Source organism: Sander vitreus, chromosome 1 (assembly GCF_031162955.1).
Source record: "Sander vitreus isolate 19-12246 chromosome 1, sanVit1, whole genome shotgun sequence".
NCBI classification, from domain to species: domain Eukaryota; kingdom Metazoa; phylum Chordata; class Actinopteri; order Perciformes; family Percidae; genus Sander; species Sander vitreus.
The window spans coordinates 25051528-25079453 of NC_135855.1; the positions used below are offsets into that span (position 1 = coordinate 25051528).

The 27926-nt window shown below is 40.1% G+C and overlaps 2 protein-coding genes across 2 annotated transcripts; one reads left to right on the plus strand and one right to left on the minus strand.

The window, feature by feature from the left end:
• Positions 1-11568, plus strand: LOC144517796 (mitochondrial inner membrane m-AAA protease component AFG3L1-like). Its single transcript, XM_078249951.1, has 16 exons — positions 1-84; positions 1559-1646; positions 1761-1820; positions 1900-2022; positions 2122-2196; positions 2611-2732; positions 2842-3103; positions 3722-3859; positions 4075-4228; positions 4330-4437; positions 7098-7223; positions 7361-7471; positions 7912-8027; positions 8191-8391; positions 8904-9098; positions 9354-11568. The coding sequence occupies exons 4-16, from the start codon at positions 1900-1902 to the stop codon at positions 9564-9566; spliced, it is 1944 nt and encodes a 647-aa protein (XP_078106077.1). The 5' UTR covers positions 1-84; positions 1559-1646; positions 1761-1820; the 3' UTR covers positions 9567-11568.
• On the minus strand, positions 11556-27926 carry dbndd1 (dysbindin domain containing 1). Its single transcript, XM_078249964.1, has 4 exons — positions 27381-27926; positions 23955-24101; positions 19114-19248; positions 11556-12974 (listed from the first exon to the last, which is right to left on the minus strand). Exons 1-4 carry the CDS (start codon positions 27409-27411, stop codon positions 12820-12822), a joined length of 468 nt encoding a protein of 155 aa, XP_078106090.1. The 5' UTR covers positions 27412-27926; the 3' UTR covers positions 11556-12819.

The window sequence follows — 27926 nt, forward strand, 5'->3', positions numbered from 1 at the left end:
GACCGAGTGTGGGCGGTTCGGACGTGGATTCGAGACATATCCACTATTTCAGCTACTTTTCGCAACGGGAGCGCACTCCCGTCGGTACGGTGACATTGTTTTTGTATTTCTTATAATGTAAAGTCGCTACGGTCCTCTCAAAATAGAATTAGAAAAAAAAATAGATATACAAACTTGTTTTGCAACAGCTAACGTTACTTGCATATGCGGTGTCGCAGGAGTTGGAGCCCTGTGTGACAGTATAAGGTTTGTCGTGGGAAAGAACAGTGTTCCTCGGTGCAGGAGGCTACAGAGCCCCTCAAACATGTAAACAAACAAACTGCAGCACTGTTTGTGTATCATTCCTCAGTTGTTTGTAATCTCACGATGTGTCCATTTGATAATGTTTAGTTTAGGAGTCAGTTTCATAATGTTTTGTTTGAAGGGGGCGTTTCTTTGTCGGCCCATGCATTTTCATTCTTTTTCATTCATTCAGTTGCATTTACTTGAATGTTATCAGACATGCAAGTTATTTAATATAAATAAAACTTGGTTGAATAGAGGGTCACTGGCTGGGATGAGGTATCTTACACTTTGCTGACTTGCTTCAGTAGACTTTCTGCTTTTCTATTGAAGTAGAACAATCAAACCAGAGCAACTTAAAGTTCAGTCTGATTTGTTTTGCCTGTTCATTATTGTGTCCCAAACCGTGTTTACTGAATGAATACGTATTAGAGATACAGACAGTACATTATTTTGTTGATGTCACATGAGGAATGTTTTCCACTGGGAGCTGACACTTTATTAAACACATGACTTGACTTAAAGTTTTCTCAGTTCAAGTTTCATTGGGTTTGTTATGTTTTTAGTCATAGTTCATATTTAAAGATATCTCCAAAATCTTTAATTGGCTGTTTCTGGCATCTTTCATTAAAAATATATTATTGTTCAACAATAACATATTGTTACTACGATATATCTTGATATGTAAACAAAATGTCAGATCAGTTAACATAATATTGTCATTTTTTATGATTCTCAAGTATCAATATTATATTGGCCGCAAAAACGATAAACCACAATCAAAGATTTTGCAGTTGTGTGGAAGAAACTGATATTTTAGCTACTTCCAAAGGTGTTCATAACCTAAAATAACCCCTTAAATATAATTTAATGTGTTTGATATGCACACATAGTGACAGATATGTGAATAAATACCATGTGAGCTTTAAAGCAACTGTTCACTGTATAAGTGGGTTATCTGCAACAGTGTTGTAATGAAATTAGACTTACACAGTCCAGTATGCTCATGTCAAAATGAGATTTCAGTAATCCTGTGAATAATGTAGCAGGACAGATTTCTCATATTAACACAGAAGCTAGTCTGCAAGACTGATTCAGAAGAGCTGTAGATTACTGTGGATTACATATTTAGTTTTGTATCGCCTGTCAACAACATCTACTACATATAGCATGTTTAATTGATGCCTTTCTGCTGTATATTTCTTTTCCACCTGTCTTTTTTTGGCCCTGCCCTCACTGCTAACATATTCATGATACAGTATCTTCATTTCAGAAGGCGTCACTGATCCAAAGGAGACGTGGAGGATTATATCAACACAGTCTCCCCTTTGCTCGGTTACTTAGCTCAAACAAACCACCAAGAGGTAATGTACCTCCTTACACTATGTAATGTAGCTAAATGAGTGCACACAGTGGCCTAAATGGATGTGAGCCAGTTGCACTTAATTATTTTGTTGTTTGCTGTTGAATTGGTTCAGGTTTTGAAAAGTTTTTCCCAAAGAGTGAAGAAAGCACTGGCGCCAACAAATCAACTGAAGGTGAGGGACAAGCAGCATTTAGACATCCTCTGTTCTCATTTCCTCTGCACTGTATGACTGATTTTCTGTTACTATTTAGATGCAAATAGCAAAGATCGGTGCTGCCGGCATGACCTCAGCTTTTTTGTACTTTTACTTCCGAGAGACGGGGATGCAGATCTCCTGGAAGGACTTTGTACAGCACTACTTAAATAAAGACTTGGTAAGAGGCAGAGAGTGTTTTAGTTTTGGTATCTTCCGTCTTTTATCTGTTTGTTTTTGAAACCATGTAAAGAAATTGTTTTTTGTGCTCTCTAAACAGGTTGATCACCTAGAGGTTGTCAATAAACAATACGTCAAAGTAATTCCTGCCCATGGAGTGAACACATCAGAAGTGGTTAGTTGCATAAATATGCTTTTATGTCCTTTTGCTTTTCATATTGGTCACTCGGTCGGTTAGGGGTATTTCAAAGTATAGCTTAACATTAACACGAGCAGAGAAGAGTCATACATTTGACAAATAATCTTAATTTAAGGCCCTCTTACTGTTTTTCTCCTGAACTGTCAATCACGACTGACAACTGAGCAAAATCCATCCAAATCCATTTCACTAGTTACGTTCATGGGATGCGAATCCTACCAGACCAAGTCTGACTGTAGCAGCAAAACCCCCGACAGCATTGAAATGAGCAATGGTGCAATTTATTGCTCATTTCTATTTGTAAAAGGAAGAATGTATGTCCTCCTTGTTATTTCTTCTTTAAAAAGTTACACAGTCATGCTTATGTTTTATGTTGTGTGTATGTTTCAGAGCTATTTGTGGTTCAACATTGGCAGTGTGGACTCATTTGAGCATAACCTGGAGAAGGCCCAGCAAGAAATGGGTTTGGACTCACAGAAAGTTCCTGTATTCTACGACATTGAAAGCGATGGGTGAGAGTTGAATCTGATGAGTTCCTGAAACTTTCAAAGCAAAGTAACTCTTATGCAAATTGGATTGGTTAATGATGGCTTAATTGAGCTTCTTTCTCTCTCCCCAAAGGGCACTCCTTTTCAGCTTACTCCCAACCTTACTGCTGGTCGGCTTTTTACTTTTTGCCATGCGGCAGGGACCAATGGCAGGAGGTCAGCGAGGAAACCCCTTCAGTATGAGTGAATCCAAAGCCAAGGTAATAAAAGGCAACGTCGGCATTCAGTTCAAGGATGTTGCAGGCTGTGAGGAGGCCAAACTGGAGATTTTGGAGCTTGTCAACTTCCTGCAGTACCCGCTGCAGTACCAGGACCTAGGTGCCAAGATCCCAAAGGTGTGACACACTGTATATCAATCAAGTATTGTGGCATAGGGTCGGGGGGTGAAGGTGACAGGAACATTTCAATTAATGGATTTCTTTCTCCCTCCGAAGCATAGTATGGGCTAAGAATTAAGTTTTGAAGTTACTCCACCTAGTGAAGTATTCATTGAGATTAGTGATGTTCCGATACCAGTATTGGTATCGGCTCCGATACTGCCTAAAACGCTGGTATCGGGAAGTACTGGAGTTTATGCACCGATCAGATACCACGTAATAAAGCCCTAAAGAAAATCTACGTTAAAGTAGTTTATTTATGTTTCTTTTCTGTTATAACTGACTGTCAAACTGCATAATAAAAGAAAGTTCTGGGGCATTCATGTTTCACAAAGAGTTTAAACTGAGCTAGACCGACAACAAAGATAGAAATAATATCACATCCATACAGGGATAGTAGTATACAGTTGTTAAAACATAATAAAATATATGACACACTGGTATCGGATCGGTACTCGGTATCGGCCGATACGCAAGTTCAGGTATCAGAATCGGTATCGGGAAGCAAAAAATGGTATCAGACCATCTCTAATTGAGATACTGGTATTGATCATTAAGCAACACCTTTCTTTTCAGGGTGCTGTGTTATCAGGCCCACCTGGTACTGGCAAGACCTTGCTAGCTAAGGCCACTGCAGGAGAGGCCAACGTGCCCTTCATCACCGTCAACGGCTCGGAGTTCCAGGAGATGTTTGTTGGCGTGGGTGCAGCGAGGGTCAGTACCGGGCTAAATGCAAGACTCTGCCAACAAGTTTTGAAGCTATATGATGGGTCTCATGCAGTTCATGCTGCTGTTTGGCAACATCATCTGTAACACAATGATTCTTGATTCTCAGACTACATGGGGCGCACTCTCTACTGGGTGAGCTAGAGGTTGACTCAATTTATAAGATTATGTAAGTGATTTCTCTTGACTCTGTCCTGTATTAGATAAGGGATACGTTTGCCACGGCTCGAAAAAATGCCCCCTGCATCCTTTTCATTGACGAGATTGACGCAGTTGGCAGGAAGAGAGGCAGGGGGAACTTTGGAAACCAAAGCGAGCAGGAAAACACCCTCAACCAGTTGCTTGTGGAAATGGATGGTAGGTAGTTATGTCACCTCTTTTAGTGTTCACGCCTTTCTCCCATTCTGGGTGCAATATTTCACAAGATCTTTGTATGCTATTTGTTTTTGTCATTACAGGGTTCAACAGTAGCACTAACGTGATCGTTTTAGCCGGCACCAATCGAGCTGATATCCTGGATCCAGCTTTGATGAGGCCAGGGCGCTTTGATCGACATATATACATAGGTAAAGAGTAGCACTTGTCTGAGGTCGGCTTCCTCTCTAGCTCTCCCCTGAATAACTCTTTCTCTCTACATTATCATGTATCACTGGGTCAATTTGTTAGGAACATTTCAGTTTATCATTTGCAAGTGAAGTTATCTGCAGGGTTTGATGTACATCTTGCCCCTGAAATCATACCAAATAACCAAGCTGACTTTTCCTTTTTCTGTGGTGCAGTTTTTGTTTCTTTGGACGTCACCGTTTCCTCTAGACTTAGAAGCAACTCTGGAGTTTTAGGCTACATTTACATTGCTACGTTTTGGTTTAAAAATGAATCTTTTGCTAGATTTACACCTCGCATTCACACTGCTCTGGGGCTTGTAAACGTGGCGTTTGCACAAAAGAAGACGTACGCCGCTCTCTACACAAGAATTGGGATTTATAAAAAGCAAACTTGACAGGAAAATGTGCGGTCCTCCACGGACAATCTGACCCAGGCGTATGCACAGAAATGGGTGAAATGAGAAAAGATGACACCGACGGCAGATGGATTAAACACGTGAAACTGAGACCGTTCAAAATATTGCCTCTCATTGATTTCACTCATGAGAATTCACAAAGCCATTCTTATAATTAATATCCTACACAAACACCTGTTTGATCCATCTGCGGTGAAAAACAGACAAAATAAAACAAGATACTATCATAAATTCAAATGAAGATATATTTGTGAAAAAAACTCAAATGTTCTGTAATTATATTGGCATGTTATGGAATTTATTCTCATGAATAATACGATAAACTGGACAAATAATGTTTACACTGAAGCGTTACAGAGGAGCACTTGGAGAAACCACGCTGTGCCTGTCCCACTTCAAGAGGGGTCAGCTCCGGCGTCCCGTGGCATAAACACTTTCTCTGTGTAGCGCTAGGCGGGTTTTTTGCATCAACATTAATATCAAACCATTTCTTTTTAATTTGGGTCACAGTCCGACCTCTGAGGCTGTGGCATTAACTGCGTCTGCAACATGTTGCCACGCTACAGCTTTTTGGCATTAGTACTGCCCACACTGTGCCCTCTAAACATATTATCCTCTTTTGCACCTCTCTAACAAGAACTACAACTTCACATTGAGTGAAAGTCCTTTGCTTTGTTTTCCTCTCTGATCATGATGTCGGTATGAATGAATATTAATTTGGGGCGTTTCACTGACTATTTAAGGGAAACTATGTTGAAGCCGCCAAAGCTGCGCCACATTTAGAGTCAAATGTGATTTATAAAGGGAATCCGGCGTAGGACGTGCATGCGCACGGTTTTATAAATCTGAATATTTCTGTGCGTACTCATTCTATGTTTCGTCCGTACGCCACTTCTGACGCAAATTCGCCGCACAGTTTTATAAATGAGCCCCTGGTGTTTCAGAGCCCCTAAAACGAAGAAATTTGAAAACACGTGTGACCCTGTTTTGGTTTGGCGTCTCGGGGGTTGTGTTTCTGTCTCAACGGCCGCAAACGGAGAACTTTGGCAACACAAACACTGACGCCAATGTTTCGCCGCCGGATTGGGTCATGATGTCTCGTTCTTTGAGACTAAGCTACTAACGTTACCATGGCAACTACCAGCAACGGGCGGAGTATACATGCTGCCTCCTGTTTACCCTGGCACGCGCATGCCCGGTATACGTGAATGGTCATGAGCTATGCGGTTTGGGCGTGTTAGTTTAAACGCAGATTAGTTCTTCTTCTACTGTAGCAAAACACTTGCATAGAGATCGCTTTAGGCTCAAAACTGTATGTTAATGTAGCCTTAGTCTTTTTTCTCCTGTTCTTTCCCACTGGTGTTCTATAATTCCATGTTGGTGCATGCATGTGATCTAATACTGCATAGCAGACACTATGGAACAAATTCAATTCAGTGGCACTAATTCATGCAGTTTTAACTTTGTTAGTGTTATTGCCTGCTTCAAATTAGGTGCTAAGCTTGACCTTACTGACACACTTACTGTATAGTTTCCTTAGAAATTAGCTTCAAACCTATAAGATTTTCTTCTGTTCTTTTTTTGCACCTGTTCACTTGTGATTTCATTAAAAGCGTGTGTTGCACACTGTGCGCTTTTATCTTTGTGGTTAAAATGGTTGATCTTTTTCTGCCTGCTAAAATCTAATTTGCTTTACGCCAGCAGTGCTGGACAGTGGTGGGCAGGGAGCGGTTTTCTATCTGACAAAGAAAACTGGGTCAAAATGAGAGAGCTGGCTTTCTATAAAAGAAGGATTAGATGACTGGAGGCCAACATAAGGGATGGGATACACTGCTCCTCTCTGTGTTGTTGAGTCTATTTTCCTTCAGTCTTTTGTTGTTACATGTAAACAGTAAGGGTTTATATAATACAGCCACACTACTAATTATTGAACGCAGAAAAAGTGCAAAGTAGTTATCAGGACCAGTTGAATGAGCTTCTGTAATATTTGTAAATGTGACATCGTCATGAGGTACAGAATCTGAGCTTAGCAGTTTATCAGAGTAGTGTTGTCTCTATATCAGTAACATTATCATGTGATGGTGTTCCTTTAGCAGTATCTGTTTTAATTTAATGTTGCTCACTGTTTATCATTCTTTTGGATTATAAAAGAAAATGTCCTGAAAATTCATGATGTTTTTTTTTTCTTCCTTTTTCTTTCTACAGGCCCACCAGATATTAAAGGCAGGGCATCCATCTTTAAGGTGCATTTAAGACCTCTGAAGTTGGACACTAGTATAGAAGTAGAGGCTTTGGCCAGGAAGCTAGCTGCACTAACCCCAGGTTTTACTGGTAAGAACAAGAGCTGTGTGTGTTGATGTTCGTCTTTGGATTATCTACAGGGATCATACAGTTTGTCTTCTGCATCTCTCGCTGTATTTATCATACCACAGTCTAACTTGGTTGTTGTGGCTTATTTTGTGTCTCAGGGGCTGATATTGCTAATGTGTGTAATGAGGCCGCGCTAATAGCTGCCCGACGCCTCAACCAACATGTCAATACTAAGCACTTTGAGCAGGCAGTCGAGAGAGTCATTGGAGGTAAGTTGGCGTGCACTTGATGTTATGACAACATTCATAGAATGACTATTGGATATTGGTTTTACACCTTAATCAAGTTAGTTAGTAGTAAAAGCAATTGCTATACATTTCTGTATTTCTTGTATACTGTTGATATTGATTTATATTTGAAATACATCTATAAATGGTAAGTTAGTGCTTTAATGTGAGATATACATACTTTTAATGCAGTAACCATAACTTACAGCCTGTCCTTATATTTCTCATTGAGACTTCCCTTAAGGATTTGATTATACTGTACTTATTGTGTGATTTCATGCTGTACTCAAAGCTCATGCACCAACCCACCCTTCAACTGTACTGTATCTACTGCATGCTTGAAGGGCACATCAACCCAGATAACTTATTGCTTGTTAAAAAAATACACATATGCATATTAGTGACATCCTCCGTGCTCTCAGGTCTGGAGAAAAAGACTCAGGTACTGCAGCTTCCAGAGAAGATTACTGTGGCGTATCATGAGGCCGGACATGCTGTGGCAGGCTGGTTCCTAGAACATGCAGACCCCCTACTTAAGGTAGTCACAGCTTTTCCTTCCTCTCTTTCCTCACACTGCTGCTTGACTATGTGAAATCTGCAGCCCTTGCATAATCTTGTTTTTACCCTCTACAATCAAACTAGAATTTGACCAAGTATTTTACCATATTGATAATTTGATTAATTATAATGTACTCCCTCAGGTGTCCATTGTTCCCAGAGGGAAAGGTTTGGGTTATGCGCAGTATCTGCCTAAGGAACAGTACCTCTTCACCCAGGAGCAGCTGTTTGACAGAATGTGCATGATGCTGGGGGGACGAGTGGCTGAGCAGGTTTTCTTTCGGCGAATCACCACCGGGGGACAGGATGACCTCAGGAAGGTCACGCAGTCTGCATATGCACAGGTAATCCCCACAGTTTACAACAGGCATGTTAACAGATACACAAGGCAGGAAACTTCCGTATGTGATACAAAAATACATTGTAATGTAAATTGTATATGAGGGAGCCAGTGTTGAGTCATAAACTCTCACATTCTGAAATAGAAGTTGTTTACTTTGTGGTGATGTGGTGAAATTATTGCTTATCCTTCAGTATACTAAATGGGTTTCAAGATTGATTTTCTCAAAAGTGTAGTGACAAGATAAACATGTGAAATAGCAGCTCCTTTGTCACTGTACACTAAGTAACTACTAGCTATTATTTTAGTTGAATTCCACTAACAAGTAGCTTCCTGCAGACAAACTGCTAGAGTACCAACTTGAAGATTAGACTATATTCCTTTTTTACTGCCCAGACTGTTCTGGTCTAAGTCACTTTGCACTTTTTGTTAGTCAGAGAATGATGTTGTAACCAAATGCACATAAGAAGCAGTTTGTCTTTAGACTAACAGGACTCATTTCTCTTCATATTTTAGGTTGTACAGTTTGGAATGAATGAGGCGGTGGGTCAGATGTCCTTTGACCTCCCTCAGCAGGGTGACATAGTAACTGAGAAGCCCTTCAGTGAACCTAAAGCCCAACTTATAGACCAGGAGGTCCGCTTGCTTATAGATGCTGCCTTCCAGCGAACACTTCAGCTCGTCACCGACAAGAAAGAAATGGTGGAGAAGGTGAGAAGTATTATCACTGACGAACAAAACGATGGAGAGAAGTTAACATGAAGAGTCTCGTACTCTTTTATGGTCTGTTTAAATTTGTATTTTTAAAAACTGGTTGGAAGAATTGTTACTTTTACTATTAGTTGTAACTACTGCTAATCTGTTCTTGAACTCAGCAATCAGTAATGCCACTTGCATTTTCATTGATGGAGTTAGCCATCGTCATTAGAATGCTTCTTGTTTACTATTATTGGTCATGTGTTGCAGGTGGCAAAACGTCTGCTAGAAAAGGAGATTCTAGACAAAGCCGACATGGTGGAGCTGTTAGGAATTCGTCCCTTTCAAGATAAGTCATTGTATGAGTTTGTTGAAGGGCTGGGGGAATTTGCAGAAGACACCTCTCTACCTGAAGGGCTAAAGAACTGGAACAAGAACAAAGGAAAGGAAAAACACACGCAGAATCGACAAAACTATTACTAGGTGGGAGTTGACAGTACCCTGGGAAGAACATATGGAGGAAGCTCGCCAAATACCAAGAGCTGGTGGAGCAGTGTAGGAGCCGAGGCTGGTGGGCCCTCTGCGAACCAATCAAAGTTGGCTGCCGGGGGTTTGTTGGGTGCTTGATTTGCAAAGCTCTGACTGGGCTCAGAGTAACTGGAGCTGCGAAGAGGTGGGCCATCCGCACCATAACTGAAGCTGCAGAGAAAGCCAGAAGGTGGCTTTAGATAAAGAGGGCCTGGGGGAGGGGGTATGATGTTGAATGACCCGAAAACCCCCAATGACCCCAAGAGCATCACTGATGATGCATCCCAGCGCATCCTAGAGATGTTTCTTGTAACCTGAAGAGTGCAGTTTGTGGCTCATTTCACTGGAGGTGCCTTAATTCAATGCTCGGATGCAGTCCTACAGGGCAATGACACTGACAATCATACCACAGAATAATCTGTACTGATGGTCAGGAAAGTTACTGAGCTCAAGTTACAAAACTGATATCACATGAGATATGCTTTTTAATATTCAGCATTGTAGTAGTATAGTTGACATCATGTGGAATACATTTGTTGTGGTGGTATCATATGAGTTGCATTTTATTCTGAGGCTCATTGCCCTTATCCAACCTTAAATCTATAAATTTATTAAGAATAATTTCTTCCCTAAGTGGGGGAAACCAGATTTCTTCTCGTTTCTCAGATGTTTAAGATTTCAAAGGCACGTTGAATGTTTTAAATCTTTCTTCACACTGTTGTACAATGTGACATTGTGTCTCAACTTAAATATATTTTGATCACCATTATAGTCTATCAGCAAACATCAACCTTCCTCAACTTGGTTCTTCTTTATTTAGCAGTAAAGACACCTGTTAGAACTCAGTGTTTGTAAATTTGCTTGCACATATTACAAATGTCATCGGCTCACATATATGTAGGTTGTTGTCTCTTCCTCATTGTCCCATACTAATAGGAGTCAACATTGATGTAGACATTCATTAATTTAGTTTGATGGTTACTTAAAGGTCCTATGACATGCTGCTTTTTGGATGCTTTTATATAGGCCTTAGTGGTCCCCTAATACTGTATCTGAAGTCTCTTTCCCGAAAATTCAGCCTTGGTGCAGAATTACATCCACTAGAGCCAGTCCCACAATGAGCTTTCCTTAGGATGTGCCATTTCTGTGTCTGTAGCTTTAAATGCTATTGAGGAGGAGAGAGTGGGGGGCAAGGTGGAGGGTGTGGCCTTGACCAACTGCCATGCTTCGCTTGTTTTCAAGCTATGATGTCTCTCTCTTTCTCATGGCCGGGCCAAATTCTCTGGGTGGCCAAAGCAGAGAAAGGGGAGGTAACCTTTCCCCTTATGAGGTCATAAGGAGGAGATTCCAGATCGGCCCATCTGATCTTTCATTTTCTCAAAGGCAGAGCAGGATACCCAGAGCTTGGTTTACATCTATCGCCATTTCTAGCCACTGGGGGACCATAGGCAGGCTGGGGGAACTCATATTCATGTTTAAAAACCTCAAAGTGAAATTTTCATGCCATGGGACCTTAAGAACTGGGAACAGACTAACAAAATGGCATACCATACACTCTTTATTCTCACACTACCTCACAGTCTGTGTTCTTAACTGCCTCTTAAAATGGCATCATCATTTGTCACAATACTCACACTATAGTCTGGTTAGGCGTTGGTGTTATTCAGGAAATCATTTGTTTTGGTGAATTGTGGCTTATGTTTAAATGTTTTCTCTTATTGTGAGCCAAGCGATCTGAACTTGATAACTACTCATGTTGCATTCTCATCTCATGTATTTGCCAATTACAGCCAAGTTAAACTGCACCAATGAATTTTATATAAGGAAGACCACAGATTTGTATACAGTAGTGTAAATGAACTGTATATCACAGTTAAAAACTGTGCTCGGCATAGAATGGGGCTGCATTTCCAAAGTGTAGCTATTAAATGACACAATAAAATGCACTTTTTCAAGACTTTTATTTATTCCTCTATCATCCCAGAGTCACTTTTGATCCATTGTGTTATAGCATTCAGAATTATTGACACTCCTGGTAAAGACAAGCTAAATGTGAGATAAATAAATCAAGTAATCAGCTATAACCTTTGCTTACAAAGATGTGACATATTGCATCATGAGTTTGATTCTTTTAAAAGATGATTACAAAATTGTTGGCACTTTGTTGTGTTTTTGGCATTCATGCGAAGCTCATGGAAGTCCACCTGACTATGATACAATTCTCCCTTAATTATCACCCATCAAGTCAATGCATCTACCAACTCTAATTACCTAAGCAGCAGCAATTCTGTCAGCAATCTTTTTTTAATGATAAAAAAAATTTGAAAACATTTCTCTAAACAAATTTTGAAAAAAATAAGTACGGTATGGAAGTATGGAAGAGTATATTGCATATAGTTTGCTACTTGATCTGTTTATCTTTTGTGTCATCTGCACCAAATGCCAATAATTCTGGAGGGCACTGTCAATGCAATTCAGTGAGAGAAGTGCAAAACATTTCATTTAGGCAATTTTAATAACAACACACATATTTCATTAAGATGGAGAAAGTGTGGTGGATATAAAGAGCGTGGCCTCACTGACATCCACTTCCACTGATCAAGTTACCTTTATTGCAGGCAACAAAAAAACCCTGTCACATTTTCAAGTGAACACATTAAGTAATAGCCTCACAAGATATTTTATTTTGAACAGCTCTATTGATTTATGTTTCCAATCAAATCCTGGCAATTCAATGTGAATCCCAGTGTCTAGACTTCACATGGAAGGTCTGGCCGACACAATTTAGGAACCAATCTCACCGTTCAGGCCATTACCCATCCTGAGAGGCTGTAAGGATGGAGGTGCTGTTATTCTGCTGACCTCATACCCTGTCTGTCATTCAAAAACAAAGCTTAAAATCATCTGGCAGCCCAGAATGCATTAAGAACCCCTTTCATGTACACGTGTGTGTGTGTGTGTGTGTGTGTGTGTGAGAGAGAGAGAGGAGGAGAGAGTGTGTGTATTGCACATCTCAACATCTTTAGTAAGAGTATATAGCACGTTGTCCAGAGCTAAACCTGAACTCGTCTACTCAGCACCATGAAACATTATGTGAGTGCGCAATGGCAGATGGGGGGCCTTTTGGTCCGCTTTGTGTTCCCACTCTGGCTGTGTCTGTCTGGCTCTGGGTTTTCTCTCTCTGCGTTCTGGCTCTTTCACATCAGAATCACGGCTGCTTCGGCCTCTCCAGCTTCATTAAGGGCTCTGCGGTGTCCGAGTCGCTGTGGTGCTTTCTTTCACGTGGGGGCTCAACTTTTCTGCAGCGTGTCCACGAGGGGGAGCGCATGTATCCACCTCTGGGCAGCACAGGCTGGTGGGAACCTGGGATCCAAACACACAATCAAAACTTGTTATCAACAGGAATCCAGAGTCTTGGCAGATAGAAAGATGTAAACAGACACAAGGAAATCACTCTGCACACCCGTTATGTTTCACACAACTTTAAAATAGCTTTAAAAATACAGTTCCTTATTTGTTAGTATACACAGCTCAACACCTGCTAAAAGAATATTTATAACTAGGGGTCTTGTAAGATACATTTCCTGCTTGCTTTTCTTCTAGCCATTAAAAGCCTTTAGTCTATATAGCATGCCTGCCCACGCACACACACACACACACACACACACACACACACACATGCATAACAACCATTTCTAGACAGGCCACAGAATGTTGTTTATTCAAGACTACTGGGATCACCCTCATTACATTTTTAAAATGATGAACACAAAAGTATTCATCACACAAAAAGCTGCTTTCTCTTTGTGTAAGCCATCTTATACCAACTGTTTGTATTTTAGACATATTTTATATTAGCCTTGTGGTCATGCGGCTCTATACCACTTGGTGCTGATGTCCAACCTACCAGGAGGACAAAAAGCCAACAGAGGGAAAGACTGATAGAGAGCTACAAAAATCACTTCCCAGTCTAATGTTGGGTCTGTTAACTGAAGGTCATACTCAGTACCTGGCATATATTTCTTACCAACGCCACATCCATATCCTCACACACATCAGAGACGAAGAGAAAGGGGGAGGTAGAAAAGACATTGATCTCAGAAGATTGATGGCGTCTCTACTGGATTTTAATGAGGGACAACAACCTCCTCAGCAGCGTGAAGGAGTCTGCTGCAGCAAGCGCCAAGAACACCTGCTCATTGACTGCTTGTTGTGTTTATCTGGTTTTATAAATGTGTGTCTGCAATGTGTGTGTTAGGCATGACATTTGTTTTCCATTCATTGTGTGCATTCAGATTTCTGTTGGCCCGTTATTGCCTTGTCAACTAATTAAACGACTGATAAACATGAATTCAGAACACACAGCACACGCACAGAAGTGTGTTTGCACACATGAGAGGAAAAGTACACATAGCTTTTCCCTTTTTCCTCTGTCTCGCTCTCTTACAGTCACATACACAGAGTACCCTGAGCGATGAGGTACTGCACTGTATTCCTTATGTGCTGCTGGCTAGAAGCCATTTGATTCTTCAGTCAGCATGTTGCTGCATGACTTAATGCTTCTGTTCTGAGACACTAGACTCTCCTACAGAAAACCTGTCAAGGCACAGGAAAAACATCATGCACATATGTAAATGTCACAATGCCCTTCTCATTAAACCCATTTAAAGGGAAACACTTATTTATTACTATCTCTAGCACAGCCCAATCAGTGTTTTATGAACTGAGGCAGTATAAAAGTATTTTTCAAAGATAATAATCTGTAATGTCTTTAAAAAACCTAAAGCGGCCCCAAAGGCAGTGAGTTGAGCTGGAATCTGACCTTTTACATTGAAAGGAGCTTATATAGAGGGTCTAAAGGATAAAGGTCCTAAAGGATAAATGGATAAAAAAAAAACACTAAATGACCCAAGAAAGAAAGATGCTGCTGGACTGCCCCTCGACATCACTGCAGAGGTTTGACAGCAACCTGGAAACACCTGCTTAAGCATCATTAATTAGGGGGTGCCCCGTTGTGTTTTTGCTTGTGTCTGTTCTGGAGTTGTGTTTCCAGTGAGATGTTTCTGTCCTTCCACCGCAAACACCAAACATAAGCTGTCAGAGATGGGGCTCTCTTGTGAGACACTGTCTACTATGAATGGACAATGAATTTCTGTTTCTTTTCCTATTTTCTGCATCACTTCATCTCTCTGCATGTCTACTTGTCTACAAATCTTTGGCCAAATTCTTAAAACAAATACCTATTAAACAATACCCACAACTCCCATTATTTGGACATGAAAAAAATCAACCAGACAGAACGTAACACAATAGGTTATAGTCTGCAATGTCATCAGTTAAAACCCTGTTACTGCTCCAACGACAAAGCATAGGAGACCAAAGCTATGCCTGTGGTAGTTTTTCAGGGACGTGGGTAAACGCTATGGTTCGTCAGGCTCATTTGAGTATAAAACAAAGAGCAAACCTACTGGACAAAGTCAACCTTTTGTATGTGCCTTTGGATCTGCTTGAGAGACGCTTGATGAAGCACTAAGTGCTGTATGTTTTCAGCTACTTGGCTATTAAGTACAACTGATCAAGTTCACTAATTGTGGTTGAATTGCCCATGAAACATGCAATCTGAATCAGGCTTTAAGCTGCCAAATAGCTAAAAGTAAAAGAAATTAGAGGGGAATGGACAATGGGAAAATGGAAGACAGACAGCAGAGTAAACAAAACAAACAAGATACAAGCATCTATAAATAATGTGGTTGTGTGGTGACTCAGATTATGATTACGGTTTAAATGGCTTTAAAGGACGAGGCCTTGTTTCCAGCAGGGAAAATTGAATTATTCAAGAAGAACCTGCATTTAGCATGAACTCCCTTTAACCTCTCCCTCAACTACATGCCCTCAACGCAATGGCACACACTCAGCAGTTTCCCATACAGAATAATGCTCACACAGCACAGCTCAATACTACCACATTTGCAATGCAACCTTTGACACAAACTAATTAAATCAAACACCTTCTCTTTCTCTCCCACCCTGAACTCACTGATGACTTTGTGGGCAAATAAACGGACGTACTAAAACTCAAAAATTGCCTTGCATGAAGGGCTGAATAATGAGGGAGGTTTAAGGGAATCCAGATAAAACAGAACAGCTGTTTGCATAAATCCTTTCTCTTAAACACGCACACCGTCATGGTCTGCACAGCACAACATCTGAATAGGACAATAGAATATCTTTGTTCATGTGTGAAATATATGGTTTAGCAGTTTTTTAATAATCACACTGAAAAGTGTTTTTTATAATGACAATGCATTAAGTTTCAAATGACAAAATGTGACAATGTGTGTAATGACTCTGTATGACAAGCATTAGCAACTTATTGTATCTCCTGCACAATATATCAGATGTTTGATGGACACTTTCATCCAAAATTACACACCAAAACTCTCATGCAATTGCAAGTGCTTAATACCAGAGACCATTATCAAACAGCTGTGTGTTTCATGTCTTTCGTGATCATTTGATTCTTTGTACATCTTGTGTAGCCCTATATGCAAAACACCTCTACCTCTACAGAATTTGTCTGCAGACTCTCTACAGCACGTGTCAAACTCAAGGCCCGGGGCCCCTTGCAAATTTTGATCCGGCCCGCATTTCAGTTTAGGTTCACAGCAAATTTTGGCCCGACTTATTGTGCACCACACCAAAAAAATCAGGAAACTGTTTTTCATACTGTAATTACGCGACACTGCCGTGCAGAATTTGACGGATTTGCCGACTTTGAGACTCAGAATTCCCCACAGAAGCAGAGAGTTTTTTAATATTCAGGCTGTGAAACAGGTTGTTGAGAGTCGGCTGGGTGGCAGCTGCTTTTAAAAATGTAATGTTTGTTTTTCATGACTTGCTAAATTCTACGATGGCTAAGAAACTTTTTTGCTGACTTTTTTAGGGTTTTATGTCGACCAAACTGTATGGGAGAAAGCTATATGAGACATGCAATAATACCAAGTTAATTGATTTTTTTTGCTAAATAAAAGCATGTCAATAAACTCAACATGTCTGGCCCTTATTGTGATCGTCATGTCCAGTGTGGCCCTTAGTTAGAGTTTGACACCCCTGCTCTACAGCAACGTTGGTGGCTGCATCTATCTGGGACGGTAATCTTCCTCTGTACAACAAGACAAAACAGCTCACAGGTAGAAATGAGAGATTTCTGGAAGCAAGTCAAAGAAAGGCGCTGCACAAAATGATCCATCTCAAGTTGAAAGGACTTTTTTTACGAGGAAGAAATGTTTGCCACATTCTCAGTTGGCTGATCTATTTTTATTCACGATTTAAGCAAGTAAAAATACAAGAGTGAATGACACACACTGCATTTATTAACAAAACAAACAGACCACCTCAATCCATCATCTGAATATGTCATTCTGAGAGTGCAAATATTTAATCATTGTTGGGATTTTGTTTTTCTCACAGGTCTGAGGCTGTGTAAATAAAATCATTTAACATCATAACAGTGAAATACAGCTGTATGTGTCAGCTGACAGCAGGACTTCATCTTGGTGAACAGAAAGCAGAGCAGCGGATGTGAGGCCTCGGATTGAAAGCCTCTTGGCTGTTACATCGCCTGCAGCTGGCTACTGAAAAGCAGCTGTGGCCTGTGACTAACAATAGGCTGAGGGAACTTGGTGTGGTGGTGTTGGAGAGGACAGCTGAGAAGAGTGGACATGCTCAAATTTGTTTAGTCTGCTTGGCTGTGGGAACATGGGTTCAAAGTGTAAGGAGGTAAATATGTATGTCATGTACTGGAATAATTTACAGACTTGTTGTTTGAGGCATAAATTGTGCCAGTCAAATTCAAGATTTGGCAGTGGTGTACATGAATTTGCTTTTAAGAAGCTGTAAAACATTTTGGAGCCATCATCATTAATCAAACTGAACTGAAGTGAATCAAATAATGAAATAATGTGATATCTAATGATGCATCAAATCTAAAAGAATCTAATTACTGTTGGAATAATTGGTTCCCTCCATTTTATATAAAGTCATCAATTCTTAAGTAAAACAATAATAGAAATCCCCTGATTTCACTTTTTAAAGTAGCATAGTTATTTTATGTGTTTAACAACAAGATGATAAAACTGATAAGAAGTGATTATATGTTATTATTCTTTGACCGTGCAACCCAGACTAGCAACTTGCTTGCAAGTGTTTAAGACATTCAAATCTTAAAGTTAACAGACTACAGTGCTACCAAGCCACACTATACACTATGTGCTCAGCAACAAACAGCAGACAGACACAGTTAGCGACTAGCTGGTGAACATATTAGAGCATTTAGCAGCTAAAGAGCCAGATATTTCAATCAGACATTCATCAGGTGGCCAGAAACACAACTCCAAATAAATTATAATGTTGCTCCGCTGGATGTATTACTAGGCAACTGTTTGCTAACAAGTTCATATCAACTTAAGGTGTTAATATGTCAATGTTGTGTCCACAACTTGCTTCTGCTGCCCCTGAGTGTGCAAACAAATATTTTATTGCAGGTTTAAGTAAACCTGTTGCTATGATCTAGTGTAGCTCGGTTGGTATAGTAACTCCATGATGGTCATGATCTGGACAACACTAAAGCTGTCTTACACTACATCTTAGCACTAACAGCAGTGAGAAATAAACTGTGTGTGCCTTGAGTAAGAATCCTCTCAGAGTATATAATAAACTGTAATACTGTTTTAAGTTTTGGTAAAAACTTAAAACAGTTTTCATTTTACTTGAACACAATGTTCTCTACACTCGTCAATCCACAAGGTTTGACTAAAAAACAAAGAACATGGGTCTTTCTTGCACATGATATGAGCCTCTGCACTTTAATTTAAATAACTGGCTGTGGAGCTGCAGACAGCAGCATCTAGCCAGATGGCTCACTGGGACCATAACTCACACTTGATATGGAACATTAGTAATAAACAGAAGAGTCGGAAGGGAGATAACGCTGTTTTTGTTAAAGGAGGAGATGCTATAATAAGAACTACAAGAGAAAAATAAATGCAATAGAAGCATGTAGAAAGAGTATGAGGAAGTTTTAAATAATGGTTTGTCTGACAATCCAAAATATGTTCACTGTGTTTCAGTGGATCAAACAGTGAAGTCCACCATAAGGTTCTCTTCTAAGTCACTGTCACCAGAATGATAAATATCTGTTTTGAACCTATTACGTATTCTCAGCCAAAGAACGAGAATTGGTTACACCCCTAGTCTATGACAGTATTACAATTGGAAGTCTGACATTTTTATCAAGAAAAATGTGATGTTTTAAAGTGGGACAGTCCATGCACAGAATACATAATATTTGTAAGACATTGTCTAAACTGTGTCGATGGACCTTTAAATCTTGAGGTGGCATGAAGCCAGGATGAGGCTCACAGGTCATAAATAAAACATTTGAAAGATTTTGTGCTTCCTTGTGCGGATCGGGAGAAAGATGTTTATTTTTAGCAGGCCTTACCTGATGGTGACTCGTGGTTCTCCTCATCAGAATCAGCAAAGACTTCAGCCAGTTCCTGGTCAGACATGTCAGTCAGCTCAGTCAGATCCAGGAGGTCAAAGTGCACCTCCAAAGACGACACACTACTCAGTGGTTCTGAGGCAGACAGAGAAAACAGCATACTTTTAGTCTGAAAGGAGATTGAGAGATTAAAATGATCCACTCGTTTCTTGCTGACAGTGCAGAAGAAAAGCAGCTCTTTAAAAAGAAGTTGGTGATAAACTGCATTTATTCTCAACACAGAGCTCCTCAGCTCATCATGTAGTACTCTTGACTCTTCATTGTACGCATAATCAGATCAATAGCTGGCTCTTGCAGCACTATTGTTAAATCAATTTCAACAAAGACTTTTTTACTATTTAACTTTTATTTGTAGCCTACATCTCTTGCTCTCTATTTCGGAAAAATATTTCACACAGTAAATTTGAATCTTGAATCTGCCTCAGAGTTCGTCACTGTAGTCAGTGAGTGTCTCTGTTTCAGCAGCATGACACCTGCGTGTTAACACAGGCAGTCACTGAAGAATTGAAACAAGAGCTAAAGTAAAACGAGATGAAAATAGCCAGTTCTTTAACGCATTGTGGTCTCCTCCATCTTTCCCCTGTGTGTGTTGCACCTGTTCATTTCTGCACAGGATTCCTCGGCAGGAAGGAGTCACTCCACAGCGCTGTGGAGATAGGTCTGGCAATGTGAGACTAGTAATGCTGCACACAACAGGTTCAAATTCACACATGGTATGCGTCAATGTGGCATGCTCAACATTCCAATCAGTCTGCCTCCAAAGCTGAAATGTATTCAAAGACTGTAATACATGCATAATTCCTAGCAAAGGTCCAAGAACATCTGCTCAAGTCAAGGAACCGATTCTGTGTAATAGAGCTGAACTAATCCACCATGATAGTAAGAAAGATGCTTAGGGACTGCACTGAGGCAAACGGAGGTGTGTTTGTATTTCCTTATGAATCAGTGGATGCTTGTCTGCCATGCAACGTCAAGTCTGAATGAAACAGTTCACTGGTTGTTTGTGGGCGTGACTTTGTGGAGAAAAACGATGGGTTACATGACAGGTTGAAAGCTGTTATTATCCCATGTCGTTGGGCTGCTGTTTTGCAGGCTGTTTAGGTCAGTACTTCAGCTTGAAGAGGCAAAGCCCACTCTCCTGCTGCTCTTTGTCTGCTGTTACATCTAATTTCCTGTATCGTCCTCCTGATAGATCACATATTGATTTAAAGAAGACTGATCATCATGCTGAAGCATTCACTCAACACTAGAAATGCCAGGACACACGTGGAATGAAAAATAAGGAATATCCAGAACAAATAAGAAAAGAGTATTAAGGCGATTAACGGGATAAAACACAAAGACCAACCTTGCCTGTCCGTTATTTCACCACAAACCTTCGGCTCTACTCCAAATAGTCCTACCCAGTTATACTATCATTTTCATAACCAGGACTGGGATGATATGCACATATGAACATTAACAATGCCAGTGACTGTGTGGCTAGCTCCATGGAAAATAAAATTAGAAATTGTAATGTCTACAAAAAGAGAGATATGGTGAAAAGAGAATAACAATAAAGATGAGGGAAGACTAAGAAAAGAGATGCAGGAAAGAGAGGAATAGAGGATATAGTGCTATTTGAATCCTTATAGACTTTAAACCTTCAATACAATTAATAACTTACCTAAATTGACAACAGATTTTTAACTCCAAATAAAACACATTCCCTTAAAACAAGTGATTTCTCATCCTTCTTTGCAGTAATCACCTGTGGGATCCCCCAGGGCTCCATTCTAGTCCCCATCTATTTGTTTCTCTATATGTTATAAATTGGATAAATCATTGCAAACATATTCACATATATTCACACACATTAACTCTCACATTAAAACCCAACCCTAGGGCACCGGGTAGCTCACCTGGTAGAGCGCGCGCCCATATACAGAGGTTTACTCCTCAACGCAGAGGCCGCGGGTTCGACTCAACCTGTGCTGCATGTCATTCCCCCTCTCTCTGTCCCCCCTCTCATGTCTTCAGCTGTCCTATAAATAAAGTCCTAAAATGCCCCAAAAATAATCTTAACAAAAAAAAACACACTCTAATGTTGGATATCTGAGAACAAATTAAAAGCAAATTAGTAATAATGCTATTTGGTTTAATGTGATCATTCATGCTATAATACCCATTCCTGTTTAGATCATAGAAGGTTTTAACCACTGACAAAATAGACCACATACATGTGTCGTTTGTAGCACCATGGTTTCTTGTACGCTTACAGGTTACCACTTAAATATAAAATGATTTGAAGCTTCTTAGCCTGTTGTGCCATCCTGACAATGCACATTTCTAACTTCTATATCAGCAGCATATCTATTTTCACCCCCTTTTCAGGAATAGTGAAGAAACTAGAAAGCAGTGAATCAGGGAGGTTGGAATTTGTGGAGGAGATAAAGAGAAACGAGGGAGAGACAGGATGATGGGAGAAGAGGGAGAGATGAAGCTAGGTAAGAAGGAAATAAAACAACAAATAAGAGGGGAAGGGAAAAGAGATAAAGTAGATGGAGAGGAAGGAAGGCATTATGTAAAACAAAACACTAACTGCATTATTTTCAATTGGCTACAAGGTTATTCCCTTTCTGCTGCACTTGTTTTTAACCACCTCTTCCCAACCTCTTTTTTCCTCTCCCACACCCTTTCTCCTTGAATAATTGATCAGTATGATTTCTCTCCCAGGCAGACACACTGAAAACAACTGCCTCCATCTCAAAACCCATTCAGAGGAGCTTTGAGACGCCAGTGTGGAGGACTGACAATAGAGAATTCACACTGAGACAAAAAAAAAAAGATGTTGTGCCTGAAGTAGATGGGAAATGTAAAAGACCACTGCCTCTTCTTCTTACAGCAAGCATACAGCCTGGTGGCCTGTAAAGTCAAATGTGTATCTTCTGATCTGTTTCAACTTCAACTTGGCATATTTTTTTATTTTTTCCGCATGCCCTTAATCTCACACTTAATATCCATGTCTTTGTAGTTAATGCGTGTGTGAAAAGTAAAATGATGTTTCCTTTAATTCAGAATCTCAGTGAGACAAATAACTGTTTGCATGCTGTCAATTTGATGTTCTATAAAATATTTTACTTTCATTTAGATTTTCCTGCATGTAGAAAGGCACAGACAGATTCAACTGATGGAACCAAGAATAGGGAGGATGGTTTAGAGGGAGGAGTTTACATTTGAGAACAGGATAAGGGAGCAGAGGGGATGTGCCTTGCTTGCTGGATCTGTGTAATCCCCTTCCCCTCGCTAATGGCTCATCAGGGTGCTGAGGTCATCAGTCAAGCCTGAGCAGCTTGTAATGATGACCAGGAGTGAAGATGATTGATTGAAGGCTAAGGTACTGAGATAGTATATTAAACAAGCAATGCCAAATAATGTGTTCTCTAAACAACATATTCTGTTGCAAGTATTATTTTATTCTCACAGTGACTGAGCATTCAGACACTTGCCCATACCTTTCCAACAACTGACAGCTTACTATTCATGCTGTGATTTCTAAGTCCATCAAAATTAAAACATGTTGCAAAACTCCAGTATGTAATTCTTTATTCATCACCCTGATGGAAAAAAGTGAAAATGTTTGATGAATAAAGCATGGTTTACTCTGGAACAGAGCTGTGCGACATGTTTTTATTTAAGCTGTAAAATAAGCGTTTCGAATCCCACATTTCTCTGTTCTTCCCTTTAACTTCTGGTTTCTGCTATTAAAGATCAATTCAAACAGATGAACACTTTTTTGCTCTAAAGCTACTGAACAGCAGTCCCCATGCATTTTTAATAATCAATTCCATCCACCCAATCACAATAACAAAAGGAAAATGTATGTACTGTACCTGCATGTTTTTAGTTGTCAGTTGGTTTGTGGCATATATAAATATATGTAAAACTGTGGTCCCCCTTTTTGGAGATACAAGTGCAACACTAGAAAGTGATGAATGAAACTGCAATGTGGCTCTGTGGACAAAAGCCTTAATGAATAATCTCCATAAAATTTAAAGAGCAGGTAATGTTTTTTATTTGATTCCTGATCTCTCAATTTCCTTTCCTTCTCTTTGCTTAATAGCCAAATACTATTAACTGACCTGCCAGGTGGCACGGCTAGTTAGTGTGTCACGTTAAATCATTGAGACACAGACATTGGCCTCTGAATGAGTTGTCTCTCTGAAAAAGTGTTTGGTTAGTGAAGCAGATAAAGGTTGCCTTGTCACTCGTGTAGCCCCAGTATCTGTGTCTGTGCCTTGGGCTCTGAGTCTGGCACATACAGGGCAGCCTCTGTATGGGACTGATGCACAATGAATCCTTTCAACCAAGCTGCGGTGGTTTTTGAGAATGTGGGACCAGAAAACCTAAAATAGGCAGCGATCAATCAGTGTGTTTAAAGCTCAGAGAAGATCAACCTGGACTCTACTGAATGAGCATGTAGATAGTCCAGAATTATATGCATGAAATGGTATATGTGAGATTCATTATGTGTTACTACATTTTACTGTAGATCGATCCAGTAGTGACTGTCACGGATAAGACACTCTTTAACAGAAGCAGGATATCCTCTACCCTCCTTATTCAACATTCCTCTTCTCTTTCTTTGTTGGATGGAGGCATTTACTATTGATCAGGTATCTTGCTCAAAGCCTTTTCCACCCATAATTAGCCTGTAATGCCTCTTTACCACCAATGAATATTCATCAATGTTTCACATTCTTAATATCGCCTTCTCTTTACCCTCTTCGCCCGGTACTCACGTCTCTTCTCTGTGATGTGCAGCAGGCTAGCAGTGTGCCCTGACAGGCCGCCCTCCTCCTCCTCTCCTGCTGGGTGGTGGAAAAACTCCCTGGATAGGTCACCTGAGCTGGAGGACTTCAGCAGCTTCTGGATGTCTTTATTGGGCTCTATCAGCACACATAGACACAGTAACAGATAGTGAGAGGGAGCAAAGAGAACTAAAAGGTGGAGATATTGATCATAGGTTTTTAGATTGTTAATAAAGGATTACAGAGATGCTGGATTATTTGCTCTCCATACTTGAACTGTAGTTCTCAGGTCTAGATCTAAACAGAACAATTTAAAGCAGCAAGAAATTGCAATAAAATCTACAAAGACACATCTCGGGGTAATGAAGGGGAAGAAATCTAATTGATCCTGAAGTACTGAAAGAGGTCAATGTTGGTTCCAGTGTCTGTCAGTCGTGTTTGGTGATTATCCTCCGTATGTAACCAATGTTATGTTTTCCCACTCAATTACCAAATCCAAACCTAACATAAATCACCTGCCTGAGTATCCAAATGTTTGTTTTCCTCTAATATATTCTTTACAACATTCAAACAGTAAGTCTACACACTGCCTTTTGTCAGTCCACAATCTATGTGCATATGTGTATACACAGTGTTAAATGTTTCATAGATGTGTGATTACTTAGAAGGAGATTGCTGTGGGCAGACATCTAATTCAACAGTTGTTACATTATGTCATTTTATGTCTATAAAGAAAATGCATTCTGAGAGCCTGGCCACGCTCTACAATACATTCAAAATAGAAGAAAACAGTTCACACAGGCTATTACCAAAGTCTGAAAATAGAGGCTTCTTAAAATAGCATCCTTTCAAGTATGCACATACTCCGTTTGTCTGTTTGACACAACTGAAACATAGTGAGGTATGTGATGAGGCTGAGTGAGGTAAACTATGTCAATTTCCAATTACAGGAGGCTGAAGTGATGTGGTGACAAATAGAGTATGTTGGATAAAATCATATGTTTATTAACAAAGTGAATGAGTACTACATGTTTGAAAAAATAAATTTAATATCATAACAGAAAAAAGACCCATCTGTGTGTATGTAGCGACATTTAGCAAAAATGACGGCAGAGCTGATGGAAAGAGGTGTGGGAGTATAGCAGATTCCTGATGGACATCACCAGATGGCTGTGAGGTTATTTCTACTTGCAGTATGCTCCAAGACAGTTGAATTTCTCATATCAGATTAAAAGCGTTGTTACAGTTAAGGCCAAGCCAGAACATGAGGGATTCTGCTTTCACCCTGAGAAGCACAGTGTTCATTGCTGGCTATTGATTGATTTCCCCAGCGAGGAGCCACAGAAACGGAACTAACTATAAAGTTACCTCTGCGGTTATAATGAAATGTTTGTTCAATATTTAGACTATCAACCAGCAGCTTTGGTTTCCATTTTCATCACCTTCTTCAGCAAACATTCATTGCAGAAATAATGCAGGACTTTTTTTTACCATTGTTTTGAGGGAGTTTATCATCCATCCCTCCATCCAAGCTCTAATCTTATCCATTAATCCTAAAATCCGTTTTTTTTTCCTGGGGAAATGTCATCACAAGAGTAGTGGGCTGTTGGAGTGAATTTAGTGAATTCACAAAAGAAAACACATTTCCTATGTTTCCTATGAGCTATTTGTGTTGTAGAATACACATGACCTTTCTGTAAGTTACATAAAGAAATGACTCCTGTTTTAGACTACAGATACACTTACCATCCAAGACATAAACCTGTGTAGCTATACTGCTTCCTGCTGTTCTATTCTCACATGTTTGTGTGCTCATATATTCTTAAGTGTTTTGTATTTTGATAGAAGACCAGTCTGGCTTTCAGTCAAGATTTTTATTGGTGACAGAAGAAAAGAGCTTTCAAGAAAGTCAGAGGATTATCTGTGTGTGAAGGTTAACACAGATTGCCTGATCTAGCCACCACCTGCCGAACCGGCTGTGAAGAAACTAGAGCAAATAACAAGAATATAAGTTGCTGCTGGTAAAAGACAGTCAGTTATCAGAAATGTAGTCTTTTCAGGCAAATCAGGCACCTATCTTGAGGTTCAGCAGTGGCTGGCTGTGAATCATCTAACCCTAGACAGACAGATACATGGAGATTAAAGGAGAGAGAGAGAGAGAGAGAGAGAGAGAGAGAGAGAGAGAGAGAGAGAGGATAAGAATGATGTAGTGTATGTTTGCCAAAAGTTGAATCAAATTTAGTTGCTCAGTTCAATAAATCAATCGTTTGTAGGAGGAGGAATTATCATCCTCTCTCAACACCCTTTTCGCTAGGTCATTGTGCTTGCTGATGGCTGTCCATCTTGATAGTAATTTGTTTTTTAATTGTACAATATACTCGGCAATGAGCATTTCTATACACAATTCTCTAAAAATAGATGTGCACAGGGAATGAGTTAAGAACACGTCATGGGTGGGCCGTCAGCATGAACATATAGTGCTCAGATACTGTCTGTAAACAATGATAAGTGGAACAAAGCCATGCCAGGAAAAAAGCATCTCCCATTATATCTGCTGAAATGGCAACTTATAGTTGCAGTGTAGACATTGTTTGACCCCAAGGTACAATAGAGTAATAAAGCAACATTGTAATGGTGGTTGAATGCACATTGTAGGTTCAGAGGCAGCTAATGTAATATACTGACAAATAAACTACCCTTCTACTGCTTTGCCTCACATTACGAGATAGCTTTTAATGTAGCAAAGCAAATGTTAATAATCTGTCATATCTTAAGACTTTGATACCATAGAATACTTAGCCTAAACTGTATATAAACAAAGATACATACATTATCAGCACTTTGAATGATTAGATGTTACAGAGCAATAGTGGCACAGAGGCATTGTGCAGTGCTGCCACACAGCACAGGCTTCTCTGGATGGCCTTTACACAAAGGCCATATGCGTCTACTATTGTACTGCAATTTGTATTTTATCAGTCCAGCTTTTGCATGGTTGACCTACAATGTGTGGATATAAAATGACCTGTACTGATAGGCAATAGGTTAAAAACGAAGATGAATGTAGAAATTAACCCTCCATAATTGGATCCTAGGAGATGAAATGATCAAAGACAGAGTACTGGTGGACTGCTATATTTAAACCTAACATATATCAGTGACTACATCTTGCTAGACAATCAGAAAAATGTAGTTACATGATTTAAAACCAGCTCATCTGACAAATAGTATTAAGTAGCACCATCGAGAAAGTGTCTATATATTAAAACATGCTGTTTTAAGAAAGACATTAACTTAACAGCAGGTAGGGTATCAAGAGCACAAGTTATTCTAAAGACAAAGACACTCTGCAACAACCATGCTAATGTGACAAAAGCAGTAGCACAGAGAAAAGAAAGAATAGAAAATGTCTCTTACCTGGGCTCCCGGCCCCTCCCTGTGCCTCCATGCAGCTCAGCCGAGTGTCCTGCTGTTCACCACACCAGCATCGGAGAGTGGAGGAGACAAACAGGGAGGGAAGAAGGGAGAGGCAAGGGGAGAGTGTGTCTGTGCATATGAGAGAGACTAGGGTGGGGTGGATGAGTGGGTGGGTAGACAGCGAGACCTCAGCTCTCCAAAGACTCCGCTCCTCCTTCTTTTTTCGTCCTCCGTTGTTCTAGATTTCCCAAACAGGTGATGTTGGTTTCTCCTCTCACTGAGTCCACCTGACCCGCTCTGCCATGAGAGCCGTCTGAGTGCTGCACTGCCTCACTGAGCGTCTCCACCACCGAGAGGGAGGTCTGGGAACAGCGACATCACTGCAAATGGCTAAGCCACTTATTTTAGTAAATGCAGCATTGTGAGGCTTGGCTTTGTATGTACAGAATACACACACACACACACACACACACACACACACACACACACACACACACACACACACACACACACAGAGAGAGAGAGAGAGAGAGAGAGAGAGAGAGA

What these genes read in the sequence shown, in the direction of transcription:
- LOC144517796 (XM_078249951.1), top strand. Translation starts at nt 1,900, where the DNA reads ATGCAAATAGCAAAGATCGGTGCTGCCGGCATGACCTCAGCTTTTTTG. An exon ending in ACTACTTAAATAAAGACTTG is followed by an intron (nt 2,023 to 2,121) that starts GTAAGAGGCAGA and finishes CTCTCTAAACAG; the next exon opens with GTTGATCACCTAGAGGTTGT. An exon ending in ACTAACCCCAGGTTTTACTG is followed by an intron (nt 7,224 to 7,360) that starts GTAAGAACAAGA and finishes TTTGTGTCTCAG; the next exon opens with GGGCTGATATTGCTAATGTG.
- dbndd1 (XM_078249964.1), bottom strand. Translation starts at nt 27,411, where the DNA reads ATGGAGGCACAGGGAGGGGCCGGGAGCCCAG. An exon ending in GGGAGGGGCCGGGAGCCCAG is followed by an intron (nt 24,102 to 27,380) that starts GTAAGAGACATT and finishes GTGTGCTGATAG; the next exon opens with AGCCCAATAAAGACATCCAG. An exon ending in GAACCACGAGTCACCATCAG is followed by an intron (nt 12,975 to 19,113) that starts GTAAGGCCTGCT and finishes TTTGGATCCCAG; the next exon opens with GTTCCCACCAGCCTGTGCTG.